Source organism: Mesoplodon densirostris, chromosome 1 (assembly GCF_025265405.1).
Source record: "Mesoplodon densirostris isolate mMesDen1 chromosome 1, mMesDen1 primary haplotype, whole genome shotgun sequence".
Lineage (NCBI taxonomy): Eukaryota > Metazoa > Chordata > Mammalia > Artiodactyla > Ziphiidae > Mesoplodon > Mesoplodon densirostris.
This window is the reverse complement of record NC_082661.1, coordinates 79,224,376-79,238,600: the sequence shown is the minus strand read 5'-3', so window position 1 is coordinate 79,238,600 and position 14,225 is coordinate 79,224,376. Positions and strand designations below refer to the sequence as shown.

The following is a 14,225-nucleotide window of genomic DNA, read 5'->3' as shown; positions in this document are numbered from 1 at the left end:
GCCCAGGTGATACCGATGATCCCCAGGTGATTCCCATGATTCTAGAGTTGAGAACCGGGGAGCTAGCCTGACCTTTAGCCTCTTAGCCCACCCCTCACTCCTCCTCCCTACTGGGGGTGGAGTGAGTTATCTGATGGGAGTAGCATACCTGGCTCAGACCTTCCTCTTTCCTCTCCTCAAGTCTTCCTCCCTGTTCTACAGTAAGGGAAGGGGCCTGCCAGCAACAAGATGTGTCTGGAGTGAAGAATTTTCCAACCCATTTGTCTGAAAACCTAAAGCTACATTCTCCTCTCTGTTTTAGAATAATAAAGGTTGCTCTTTTGCATCTATCTTTCAGTTGGTTCTGAACACAGGAGGGGAAGATGAATATTATTTATTGTCACTTAAAATTTTCAAATTATATGTAATTCTCTGCCTAATCTGAGCTTCTACCCAAGCAAGTGAATGTGGCTGGAGAAAAACATACAACCATAACACTTTAAATTTATGACCATGACCTGAGGCTGGCCCTTAGCATGGCCTAACAACCCAGCTACTATTATACTTTCGCTCTCCTCTCCAGCTGCCACAGCCCCTTTAACCTCCTCACACTCAGCTGATGACCTGGCTTCTTATCTCACTAAGGAAATAGTCAGTGAGATGACATCTTCCTTATCCTCTTACCCAAATCTGCCATCCCTCTTGTACTGTAACCCATGTGTCCTCCCTACTTTCCTATTGGCATGTTTACGGCCAACCCCCCACTTAAATACTCAATTCTATCCTGCCTTCTTTACTCTAGGACATTATGCTTGTAAATACTTTCTTTCACTTCTGCATCACTAATTGCCTCATCTCTACTGGATCATTCTCATCAGCATACGAACATTACAATATCTTCCATCTTAAAAAGTCCTCCCATAACCATATATCTCTGTCTTAGTCCTTTCAGGCTGCCATAACAAAAATGCCATAAACTGAATGGTTTATAAACAACAGAAATTTATTTCTCACAGTTCTGGGGATTGAGAAGTCCAAGATCAAGGAACCGGCAGATTCCATGCCTGGTGAGGGCCTGCTTCCTGGTTCACAGATGGCATCTTTTTTCCATGTCTCTCTGGGACCTCTTTTATAAGGGCACTAATCCCATTCATGAGGGCTCTGTCCTCAAGGCCTAATCATCTCCCAAAGCACCTCCTCCAAAACCATCACCTTGAGGATTAGAATTTCAACCTATGAATTTGGGAGGTAAGGATACAAATATTCAGTCCACAGCATTCTGCCTCCAGCACCTGTCCCATTTCTCTGTCCCTCTTTACAGCCAATCTCAAGAGTTGTCTAAACTCAGTCTTTGCTTCCTCACCTCCCACTCTTTCTTAAGTCTATAGCTTTCATCCTCAGCACTCCACTAAACCCATTCTTTTCTAGGTTGTCAACAACCTCCAAACCCAATGACCATTTTTTTTTCCTTTTTTTTTGCGTTACGCGGGCCTCTCACTGTTGTGGCTTCTCCCATTGCGGAGCACAGGCTCCGGACGCGCAGGCTCAGCAGCCATGGCTCACGGGCCCAGCCACTCCGCGGCATGTGGTATCTTCCCGGACCGGGGCACGAACCCGTGTCCCCTGCATCAGCAGGCGGACTCTCAACCACTGCGCCACCAGGGAAGCCCCCAATGACCATTTATTAATCCTCATCTTATTCAAACTCCTAGAACCATCTGGCTGTGACAATCAATCCCTCTTTTTTTATTCATGTGACTTCTGGCATTTCATACTCTCCTGCTTTTCTTCCGACCTCATTGGCTGCTCACTCTACTTTGCTGGAGCGTCCTTCTTTTCCAGCCTCTGAATGTTAAAGCCCTAGGATTCAGTCCTAAGACTGCTCCCCTTCTCTAGCTACACTCACTTAGACTGTCCCATGGCCTCAAATATCACTTCTGTTGACAATCCCAAATTTAAATACCATCCTGAGTCTCTTTCCTGCAACGCTGCCTAGTGTATGAAATTGCCTAGACAATAAATAGCCCGATGTGGATGTCAGTTAGGTATCTCAAACTTAACATGTTTAAAACAAAACTCTTTATTTTTTCTTCCATACTTGCTTTTCCATCACAGTAATGACAACTCATCCATTCATTTGATGAGGGACAAAACTTCAGAGGTTCCATTCTAAGTTTGTGGCTCTTCTCCTTCTCTCATACTCTACATATAATCCATCAGAAAATGCTATTGGCTCTACCTTTAAAACATGCACAATATCTGGAGGAGCTTCAAGATGGCGGAAGAGTAAGACGCGGAGATCACCTTCCTCCCCACAAATACATCAGAAATACATCTACATGTGGAACAACTCCTACAGAACACCTACTGAACGCTGACAGAAGACCTCAGACCTCCCAAAAGGCAAGAAACTCCCCACGTACCTGGGTAGGGCAAAAGAAACAAGAAAAAACAGAGACAAAAGAATAGGGACGGGACCTGCACCAGTGGGAGGGAGTTGTGAAGGAGGAAAAGTTTCCACACACTAGAAGCCCCTTCGCGGGCGGAGACTGTGGGTGGCGGAGGGGGGTGCTTCGGCGCCACGGAGGAGAGTGCAGCAACGGCGGTACGGAGAGATTCCTGCCCAGGGGATCGGCGCTGACCAGCACTCACCAGCCGAGAGGTTTGTCTGCTCACCCGCCGGGGCGGGCGGGGCCGGGGGCTGAGGCTCGGGTTTTGGAGGTCGGATCCCAGAGAGAAGACTGGGGTTGGCTGCGTGAACACAGCCTGAAGGGGGCTAGTGCGCCACAGGTAGCCGGGAGGGAGTCCGGGAAAAGGTGTGGAACTGCCAAAGAGGCAAGAGACTTTTTCTTCCCTCTTTGTTTCCTGGTGCGTGAGGAGAGGGGATTAAGAGTGCCGCTTAAAGGAGTTCCAGAGACGGGCGTGAGCCGCGACTATCAGTGCGGACCCCAGAGACGGGCATGAGACGCTAAGGCTGCTGCTGCCACCACCAAGAAGCCTGTGTACGAGCACAAGTCAGTATCCACACCTCCCCTCCTGGGAGCCTGTGCAGCCCGCCACTGCCAGGGTCCCGTGATGCAGGGACTACTTCCCCGGGAGAACGCACAGCGCGCCTCAGGCTGGAGCAACGTCACGCCGGCCTCTGCAGCCGCAGGCTCGCCCCGCACTCTGTACCCCTCCCTCCCCCGGGCCTGAGTGAGCCAGAGCCCCCGAATCAGCTGCTCCTTTAACCCCGTCCTGTCTGAGAGAAGAACAGACGCCCTCAGGCGACCTACAGGCAGAGGCGGGGCCAAATCCAAAGCTGAACCCCGGGAGCTGTGTGAACAAAGAGAAAGGAAATCTCTCCTAGCAACCTCAGTAGCAGCGGATTAAATCTCCACAATCAACTTGATGTACCCTGCATCTGTGGAATACCTGAATAGACAACGAATCATCCCAAATAGAGGAGGTGGGCTTTGGGAGCAACAATATACACATATTTTTACCTTTTTCTCTTTTTGTGAGTGTGTATGTGTATGCTTTTGTGTGTGATTTTGTCTGTATACCTTTGCTTTTACCATTTGTCCTAGGGTTCTGACTGTCCATTTTGTTTTTGTTTTTTTTATTTAAAAATTTTTTTCTTAATACTTATTTTTTAATAACTTTATTTTATTTTACTTTATTTTATTTTATCTTCTTCTTTCTTTTTTTTTCTCCCTTTTATTCTGAGCCATTTGGAGGACAGGCTCTTGGTGCTCCAGCCAGGCATCAGGGCTGTGCCACTGAGGTGGGAGAACCAACTTCAGGACACTGGTCCACAAGAGACCTCCCAGCTCCACATAATATCAAACGGTGAAAATCTCCCAGAGATCTCCATCTCAGTGCCAAGACCCAGCTCCACTCAACGACCAGCAAGCTACAGTGCAGGACACCCTATGCCAAACAACTAGCAAGACAGGAACACAACCCCATCCATTAGCACAGAGGCTGCCTAAAATCATAATAAGGTCATAGACACCCCAAAACACACCACCAGATGTGGACCTGCCCACCAGAAATACAAGATCCAGCCTCATCCACCAGAACACAGGCACTAGTTCCCTCCACCAGGAAGCCTACACAACCCACTGAACCAACCTTAGCCACTGGGGACAGACACCAAAAACAACGGAAACTACGAACCTGCAGCCTGCGAAAAGGAGACCCCAAACACAGTAAGTTAAGCAAAATGAGAAGACAGAGAAACACACAGCAGATGAAGGAGCAAGGCAAAAACCCACCAGACCTAACAAATGAAGAGGAAATAGGCAGTCTACCTGAAAAAGAATTCAGAATAATGATAGTAAAGATGATCCAAGATGTTGGAAATAGAATGGAGAAAATACAAGAAATGTTTAACAAGGACCTAGAAGAACTAAAGAGCAAACAAACAGTGATGAACAACACAATAAATGAAATAAAAAATTCTCTAAAAGGGATCAATAGCAGAATAACAGAGGCAGAAGAATGGATAAGTGACCTGGAAGATAAAATAGTGGAAATGACTACCACAGAGCAGAATAAAGAAAAAAGAATGAAAAGAATTGAGGACAGTCTCAAAGACCTCTGGGACAACATTAAACACACCAACATTTGAATTATAGGGGTCCCAGAAGAAGAAGAGAAAAAGGGACTGAGAAAATATTTGAAGAGATTACAGTTGAAAACTTCCCTAATATGGGAAAGGAAATACTTAATCAAGTCCAGGAAGCACAGAGAGTCCCATACAGGATAAATCCAAGGAGAAACAAACCAAGACACATATTAATCAAACTATCAAAAATTAAATACAAAGAACAAATATTAAAAGCAGCAAGGGAAAAACAACAAATAACACATAAGGGAATCCCCATAAGGTTAACAGCTGATCTTTCAGCAGAAACTCTGGAAGCCAGAAGGGAGTGGCAGGACATATTTAAAGTGATGAAGGAGAAAAACCTACAACCAAGATTACTCAGCAAGGATCTCATTCAGATTTGATGGAGAAATTAAAACCTTTACAGACAAGCAAAAGCTAAGAGAATTCAGCACCACCAAACCAGCTTTACAACAAATGCTAAAGGAACTTCTCTGGACAGGAAACACAAGAGAAGGAAAAGACCTACAATAATAAACCCAAAACAATTAAGAAAATGGTAATAGGAACATACATATTGATAGTTACCTTAAATGTAAATGGATTAAACGCTGCATCCAAAAGACATAGACTGGCTGAATGGATACAAAAACAAGACCCATATATATGCTGTCTACAAGAGACCCACTTCAGACCTACGGATACATACAGACTGAAAGTGAGGGGATGGAAAAAGATATTCCATGCAAATGGAAATCAAAAGAAAGCTGGAGTAGCAATTCTCATATCAGACAAAATAGATTTTAAAACAAAGACTATTACAAGAGACAAAGAAGGACACTACATAATGATCAAGGGATCAATCCAAGAAGAAGATATATAACAATTGTAAATATTTATGCACCCAACACAGGAGCACCTCAATACATAAGGCAAATACTAACAGCCATAAAAGGTGAAATCAACAGTAACACAATCATAGTAGGGGACTTTAACACCCCACTTTCACCAATGGATAGATCATCCAAAATGAAAATAAATAAGGAAACACAAGCTTTAAATGACACATTAAACAAGATGGACTTAACTGATATTTTTAGGATATTCTATCCCAAAACAACAGAATACACATTCTTCTCAAGTGCTCATGGAATATTCTCCAGGATAGATCACATCTTGGGTCACAGATCAAGCCTTGGTAAATTTAAGAAAACTGAAATCGTATCAAGTATCTTTTCTGACCACAATGCTATGAGACTAGATATCAATTACAGGAAAAAATCTGTAAGAAATACAAACACATGGAGGCTAAACAACACACTACTTAATGACCAAGAGATCACTGAAGAAATCAAAGAGGAAATCAAAAAATACCTAGAAACAAATGACAATGAAAACACGACGACTCAAAACCTATGGGATGAAGCAAAAGCAGTTTTAAGAGGGAAGTTTATAGCAATACAATCCTACCTTAAGAAACAAGAAACATCTCAAATAAACAACCTAACCTTGCACCTAAAGCAATTAGAGAAAGAAGAACAAACAAACCCCAAAGTTAGCAGAAGGAAAGAAATCATAAAGATCAGATCAGAAATAAATGAAAAAGAAATGAAGGAAATGATAGCAAACAACAATAAAACTAAAAGCTGGTTCTTTGAGAAGATAAACAAAATTGATAAACCATTAGCCAGACTCATCAAGAAAAAAAGGGAGAAGACTCAAATCAATAGAATTAGAAATGAAAAAGGAGAAGTAACAACTGACACAGCAGAAATACAAAGGATTATGAGAGATTACTACAAGCAACTCTATGCCAATAAAATGAACAACCTGGAAGAAATGGACAAATTCTTAGAAATGCACAACCTGCCAAGACTGAACCAGGAAGAAATAGAAAATATGAATAGACCAATAACAAGCACTGAAATTCAAACTGTGATTAAAAATCTTCCAACAGGGCTTCCCTGGTGGCGCAGTGGTTGAGAGTCCGCCTGCCGATGCAGGGGACACGGGTTCGTGCCCCGGTCTGGGAAGATCCCACATGCTGTGGAGCAGCTGGGCCCGTGAGCCATGGCTGCTGAGCCTGTGCGTCCAGAGCCTGTGTTCCACAACGGGAGAGGCCACAGCGGTGAGAGGCCCGCGTACCGCAAAAAAAAAAAAAAAAAAAATCTTCCAACAAACAAAAGCCCAGGACCAGATGGCTTCACAGACAAATTCTATCAAACATTTAGAGAAGAGCTAACACCTATCCTTCTCAAACTCTTCCAAAATATAGCAGAGGGAGGAACACTCCCAAACTCATTCTACGAGGCCATCATCACCCTGATACCAAAACCAGGCAAGGATGTCACAAAGAAAGAAAACTACAGGCCAATATCACTGATGAACATAGATATAAAATTCCTCAACAAAATACTAGCAAACAGAATCCAACAGCACATTAAAAGGATCATACACCATGATCAAGTGGGGTTTATTCCAGGAATGCAAAGATTCTTCAATATATGCAAATCAATCACTGTGATACACCATATTAACAAATTGAAGGAGAAAAACCATATGATCATCTCAATCGATGCAGAGAAAGCTTTTGACAAAATTCAACACCGATTTATGATAAAAACCCTGCAGAAAGTAGGCATAGAGGGAACTTTCCTCAACATAATAAAGGCCATATATGACAAACCCACAGCCAACATCATTCTCAATGGTGAAAAACTGAAACCATTTCCACTAAGAACAGCAAGAAGACAAGGTTGCCCACTCTCACCACTATTATTCAACATAGTTCTGGAAGTTTTAGCCACAGCAATCAGAGAAGAAAAAGAAATAAAAGTAATACAAATTGGAAAAGAAGAAGTAAAACTGTCACGTCACTGAAGATTACATGATACTATATGTAGAGAATCCTAAAGATGCCACCAGAAAACTACTAGAGCTAATCCATGAATTAGGTAAAGTAGCAGGATACAAAATTAATGCACAGAAATCTCTTGCATTCCTATACACTAATGATGAAAAATCTGTAAGTGAATTTAAGAAAACACTCCCATTTACCATTGCAACAGAAAGAATAAAATATCTAGGAATAAACCTACCTAAGCAGACAAAAGACCTGTATGCAGAAAATTATAAGACACTGATGAAAGAAATTAAAGATGATATAAATAGATGGAGAGATATATCATGTTCTTGGATTGGAAGAATCAACATTGTGAAAATGACTCTACTACCCAAAGCAATCTACAGATTCAATGCAATCCCTATCAAACTACCACTGGCATTTTTCACAGAACTAGAACAAAAAAATTCACAATTTGTATGGAAACACAAAAGACCCCGAATAGCCAAAGCAATCTTGAAAAAGAAAAATGGAGCTGGAGGAATCAGGCTACAAAGCTACAGTAATCAAGACAGTATGGTACTGGCACAGAAACGGAAATATAGATCAATGGAAGAAGACAGAAAGCCCAGAGATAAACCCATGCACATACGGTCACCTTATCTTTGATAAAGGAGGTAAGAATATACAGTGGAGAAAAGACAGCTTCTTCAGTAAGTGGTGCTCGGAAAACTGGACAGCTACATGTAAAAGAATGAAATTAGAACACTCCCCAACACCATACACAAAAATAAACTCAAATGGATTAAAGACCTAAATGTAAGGCCAGACACCATCAAACTCTTAGAGGAAAACATAGGCAGAACACTCTATGACATAAATCACAGCAAGATCCTTTTTGACCCACCTCCTAGAGAAATGGAAATAAAAACAAAAATAAAAAGTGGGACCTAATGAAACTTCAAAGCTTTTGCACAGCAAAGGAAACCATAAAGGAGACGAAAAGACAACCCTCAGGATGGGAGAAAATATTTGCACATGAAGCAACTGACAAAGGATTAATCTCCAAATTTTACAAGCAGCTCATGCAGCTCAATATCAAAAAAAAACAAAAAAACAAACCCACTCCAAAAATGGGCAGAAGACCTAAATAGACATTTCTCCAAAGAAGATATACAGATTGCCAACAAACACATGCTCAAACATCAAAATGCTCAATATCATTAATCATTAGAGAAATGCAAATCAAAACTACAATGAGTTATCATCTCACACCGGTCAGAATGGCCATCATCAAAAAATCTACAAACAATAAATGTTGGAGAGGGTGTGGAGAAAAGGGATCCCTCTTGCACTGTTAGTGGGAATGTAAGTTGATAGAGCCACTATGGAGAACGGTATGGAGGTTCCTTAAAAAACTACAAATAGAACTACCATATGACCCAGCAATCCCACTACTGGGCATATACCCTGAGAAAACCATAATTCAAAAAGAGTCATGTACCAAAATGTTCATTGCAGCTCTATTTACAATAGCCAGGACAGCGAAGCAACCTAAGTGTCCATCAACAGATGAGTGGATAAAGAAGATGTGGCACATATATACAATGGAATATTACTCAGCCATGAAAAGAAACGAAATTGAGTTATTTGTAATGAGGTGGATGGACCTAGAGACTGTCATTCAGCATGAAGTAAGTCAGAAAGAAAAAAACAAATACTGTATGCTAACACATATATATGGAATCTAAAAAAAAAAAAATGGTCATGAAGAGCCTAGGGGTAAGATGGGAATAAAGATGCAGACCTACTAGAGAATGGACTTGAGGATATGGGGAGGGGGAAGGGTAAGCTGGGACAAAGTGAGAGAGTGGCATGGACATATATACACTACCAAATGTAAAACAGATAGCTAGTGGGAAGCAGCGGCATAGCACAGGGAGATCACCTCGGTGCTTTGTGACCACCTAGAGGGGTGGGATAGGGAGGGTGGGAGGGAGGGAGATGCAAGAGGGAAGACATATGGGGACATATGTATATGTATAACTGACTCACTTTGTTATAAAGCAGAAATTAACACACCATTGTTAAGCAATTATACTTCAATAGAGATGTTGAAAAAAAAACATGCACAAGATCTGACCACTTTTCACCTCCTCTAGAGCAACCACTTTAGTTCAAGCCATTATTATAAACTTTCTTGGATACAAGCAACAGCTTTCTAACTTGAATCCTTCCCTTTGCCACCTAAGTCCTCTCCCCCTTCTCCCCATATTTCTCACACAGCAACCGAAGTGATCCCTTTAAAATGTAAATCAAATGATAATGTTGATTCTCTGCTCTCAACTTCAACACGACTTCCCATCACAATTAAAATAAAATTTAAATCTGTTGTCTTGGCCAACAAGGCCCTATATGATTGTGCCTCTGACTACTTCACTATTTCCTCTCATTCTCATTATTTCTCACTGTTCTGCAGCCTTCCTGCTCACCCTCCAAGTCAAGTTTGTGCTTTGGGCCTTTACACTTACTGTTCCCTCTGTCTGGAATGCTCTTCCCTCAGCTATCTGCAAGGCTCCCCCATTCAGATCTGGGCCCCAGTTACCCTTTCAAAGAAGCCTTCTCTGAGCATTTCTCTAAAATTATAGTATCTGTATCCACTTGCTATCCTTTCCTTGACTCTGCTTTATTTGTCTTCATAGCAGTTAACCTCCAACATTAAATTGTATATTTTTTAATGTTTACCTGTTTATTTCCTTTCTTCCCACCAAAATATAAGCTTTTCGTTTACACTGAATGTCAGTGCCCAGGCACTTTGTTTTGTTTACTGCTGTAGCCTCAGTGCCTTGAAAAGTGGCTCAATAAGTAGTTGTTGAATAAATGAATTAGTTCATGGCTCTCTAATTGTTTCCCCGATTCATTTGTTTTCACATATGCATGCATAGCTGCCTTAGTGCTACTTCAGATTTTAGATCATGATTATTTGTTATATGAGGCATAAGTGAAAATATTGATAGATCAAGGTTTTTTTCAGGGAGTAAAACACCAAGTAATTAAAGAAGATCAAAGCAGACAAAAGGATTACAGAGGGATTTTAGTTTCCAAGCTAGTGTGCTTTAAAAATATAGACTTTTATCATTGGGTAAAAAGTCCATATTTTTATGAAAACATTTATTAGTGAAACCGATGTCATGATTATGTGCAGTGACAAAGAAATGTTGGAGAAGCCTGAGAAATTGGGATCCTTTTTCTTTTCTAACTATGAAAATGCCTATAAAACCACAGTAAAACCATATTCTCTTAAAGGACCTTTCCACTAGAAATAACCATAAAATAAAAATGAAAATCAAAATAACACTTTGCTGTGGACAGAACTAACAGATTTGGGGCCCATGAGCTTAATCTCAAAAAATGAGAGGGAACTCATCATTGTAATACACTACATTAATAGGGGAAAATTTTGCACCTGAAGCTTTATAATGTAGCAGACGATTCTTGGCACATGGCTTAGTGGGAATTTATTCATTTATTCAACAAAATATTTATTAAGCATCTCCTAGATGCATCTGATATTCACTGGAAAGACAACAGTGAAAGACCTGGTGCTATCTGATCTGTAAACATTCTGAAGATGAAAATTCCCACCTAAATGGGTTGGGTGGGGGGGCTTATAGAAACTATAGCACAGATGAGTATCAGAGTTGGAGATTAAAACTTAATATTTAAACTGCAAATTAGGATTCTAATTTGAGCCAATGCATTAACTGCAAGTCCCCCAAAAAAGGGTCCTGAGAGGAAGAGTTATCTGATGAAGAAGAGGATGCATTCTTCTCCCATATCCCAACCATTCGGGCTTATGGGAACATGCCCCTCCTCCCCTAAGAGTACGAAGTCAGGTCAAAGGTAAAAGTCTTTTTTTAACTGATATGGAATTGGAAGACCCTTGGAACTTATGGTGGGGTGTTCCTTTGTTTCCTGGGAACTAAGTCTACCCCATGTGGATATTACCCCTTTTAACGACCAGTGTGTTCCATCGAGGGTTAAGGCTAACAAGTCTCAGGCTTTGCCCCAAAGGCACTGCAGGGAGCAATCCATAATACCGAGTCACCACCACCTGAAGCTTCTTCTATCTCAGTGGCTGTCACTGAGATAGAAGAAGCTTCTATCTTTACTCAGTGAAGAGGTGATCAATAATGAAGTTGAAGAGGAAGTGGCTAGCATGACAACCTGAGTCTTGCTGTCTAGGTCCTCCTACAACTTCATTATTATTATTATTATTATTATTATTATTATTATTATTTTTTTTTTTTTTTTTTTTGCGGTATGCGGGCCTCTCACTGTTGTGGCCTCTCCCGTTGCGGAGCACAGGCTCCGGACGCGCAGGCTCAGCGGCCATGGCTCACGGGCCCAGCCGCTCCGCGGCATATGGGATCCTCCCAGACCGGGGCACGAACCCGTATCCCCTGCATCGGCAGGCGGACTCTCAACCACTTGCGCCACCAGGGAGGCCCTACAACTTCATTATTGATCACCTCTTCCCTCCTTTAAAAAAATAGTGGCAGTGCGTATCTGGTGGTATTTGGGGAGGGACTCTTATGGAGAAGTTCAAACTGTCAGATTCACTAATATACTATTTGGAATGTTAAGTTGTTTGCATTGTTTGCAAGGTTGCCCATACATGTTAATGGATTATTCTGAAAATATATCACAGTTACTTTTTGATGTCCTGATAGCAAAATTGAGTTAGAGGCTTGATTATGCTATTTGATCTTAGACAGATCTTATCTGTCTTGCCTCATAACTATAATAATCCCACCTGGTCCTAAGCCATGTCCTTTTGTCAATTAGCTTATACAATAATAAGGGCTATCATTCACTGAGTGCCAGGCACTGTTCTAAGCATTCTATGTTATCCACTCACTTAATACTCCAAACAATCTATGAAGTAGGGACTGTTATTACTACCATCGTAGAGGTAGAAAAATGGAAACCAACTGTTTAGGTAAGGTACCCAAGATGACAAAGCTAATAAGGGGCAGCACTTGGATTCAAACTCAGGCAGTCTAGCTCCCAAGTTAGCATCCTTAATCTCTGCCTACATGACCTTAATTTTATCAAGACTGTCATTGTCATTGTTACCAAAACCATATACTAGAATAGTGGCAGATATATAGTACAAAGAGAACTGTTTGAACTTCATTGTCCCTAGGGCTTTTCACTTGTTCTTAAAGTAATAATTATCACTGAAAGGACTGAGAGCTTTATTGTGCCTTTTGCAGTTTTAGGAGCTACGCATGATTAGAGAAACAGACTGATCTGTCACTTTAGAATCTTATTATCCAAGAGAATCACATTTACATAAGCAAAGCAGAAATCAATGTTTTAACAGTAAGGGTTAGCTTTGCTTTAATAAAACCTCATTAAAAAAATCTCAGACTACTAAACTAGGAAGTGTCAGCTTAAGGAATGATTATTCACTAAATCAGAATCTCTGGGTAGTAGGACTTGGGAATACATATATTTTAAAAAGCCATACTTTTCCCCATTCTTCCTCTCCCTCCCCAACTAATGCACGTGCACACACAGACACGCACAGAGACACACAAGCACACAGACACCAGGTAATCTTGATTCAGTCACCCCCTTGAGCAGCATTTAGAACTCAACCATAAATCATTAAAGTCACAAGTAAGTCTAAATCATGTGCATTTTAAGCATATTAGGCAAAGATTTGGCCTTACACAAACAGTGAAGAGAAGCTGTCATAGTCTTGTGTTCAAAGTAATAAAATGTGAGTTACTGAGAGAATGTTAGGAGTCCAACCCCTAATGCCCCTTTAACACTCTACCTGACAATGACTCCAGAGGCCCAGAGATTTTTAACTTCGTATACAATGCCAGTGGGAATAATTCACGCCTAACGTGATAGAAGGTTTTCAGTAACCATGAAAGAAACATATTTTGCTTCCAGTCTTTACATGGTGAAGAAATATAAAAAGTTCCAGAATTGAGTTGGTAATACTTTCAAAATGTGACAGATTATACATATGTATGGAAAAGAAATCAATTTGTTTGAGACTATTCTCAGGAGGAAGCAAGTCAAATCAGTTACTAGAGGGAGATACTTTATAAAAAAAGATAATAATACCACAGAGATTACTGAGAAAATTAAAAAAAAATATATGTAAAGTGCCTTGCACTTAGTAGATGCTCCATAAATAATAACATTATTTTGAGTGGGTTGAGGGTAGATCTGTGGAATCAGTAACTGAGATCTCAAAATATAAACAAAATACAAAAAGTTTCCTCCAAAGTTTACCAATGAGAAAGTAAGTAAGCTTTACTAACATTTTAAAAACTGGGTAGACCCCAGCCCCTTACTTTGCCTGTATGTCAGATGGTGACTCATCACAGATGGTACACAAGGAATTCCTCATCTTGGAGGGGCTGATGATGAGGACTCACCCACTGGACTGTTTTCAGCTTATTGTATTGCAGTTTATTTATACCTGGTTAAGTAGATTTACAGGTTATATTATCACAAATCATAGATACGTTAATTCATAATGAGAGGGAGAAAGACTGCAAAAAATCTCAAGGCAAAGTACTTTAAAGAATAGTCAAATGTAAAGAGTTTGGAAGTCTTTCTATAAAAGGAAGACAAGTGCTAGCTTTGTGCTTTGGCAGTATCATAGCCAATAAATTTTATCCGAGGTGCGATTATTGCTAATTGAAACAGACAAGCGCTCCAAATTTGCCAACCTTTTCTGTGATGACAAGTAGCTGACAAGAGTATGTTATCCAACAGGTA

General features: G+C 40.8%; 1 protein-coding gene across 7 annotated transcripts in view; it reads right to left on the bottom strand.

Moving 5' to 3' along the window:
* Window positions 1–14,225, bottom strand: part of ALPK1 (alpha kinase 1) — a 133,951-nt gene that overhangs the window by 30,835 nt on the left and 88,891 nt on the right. The window contains exon 2 of one of the 7 annotated variants that reach the window (XM_060105036.1): window positions 994–1,212. The exons of the other annotated variants lie outside the window; for them this stretch is intronic. Within the exon in view, the coding sequence (XP_059961019.1) occupies window positions 994–1,041 (48 nt within the window). The 5' untranslated portion in view covers window positions 1,042–1,212. The remainder of the gene's footprint in view (window positions 1–993; window positions 1,213–14,225) is intronic. 7 annotated transcript variants of the gene reach the window in all.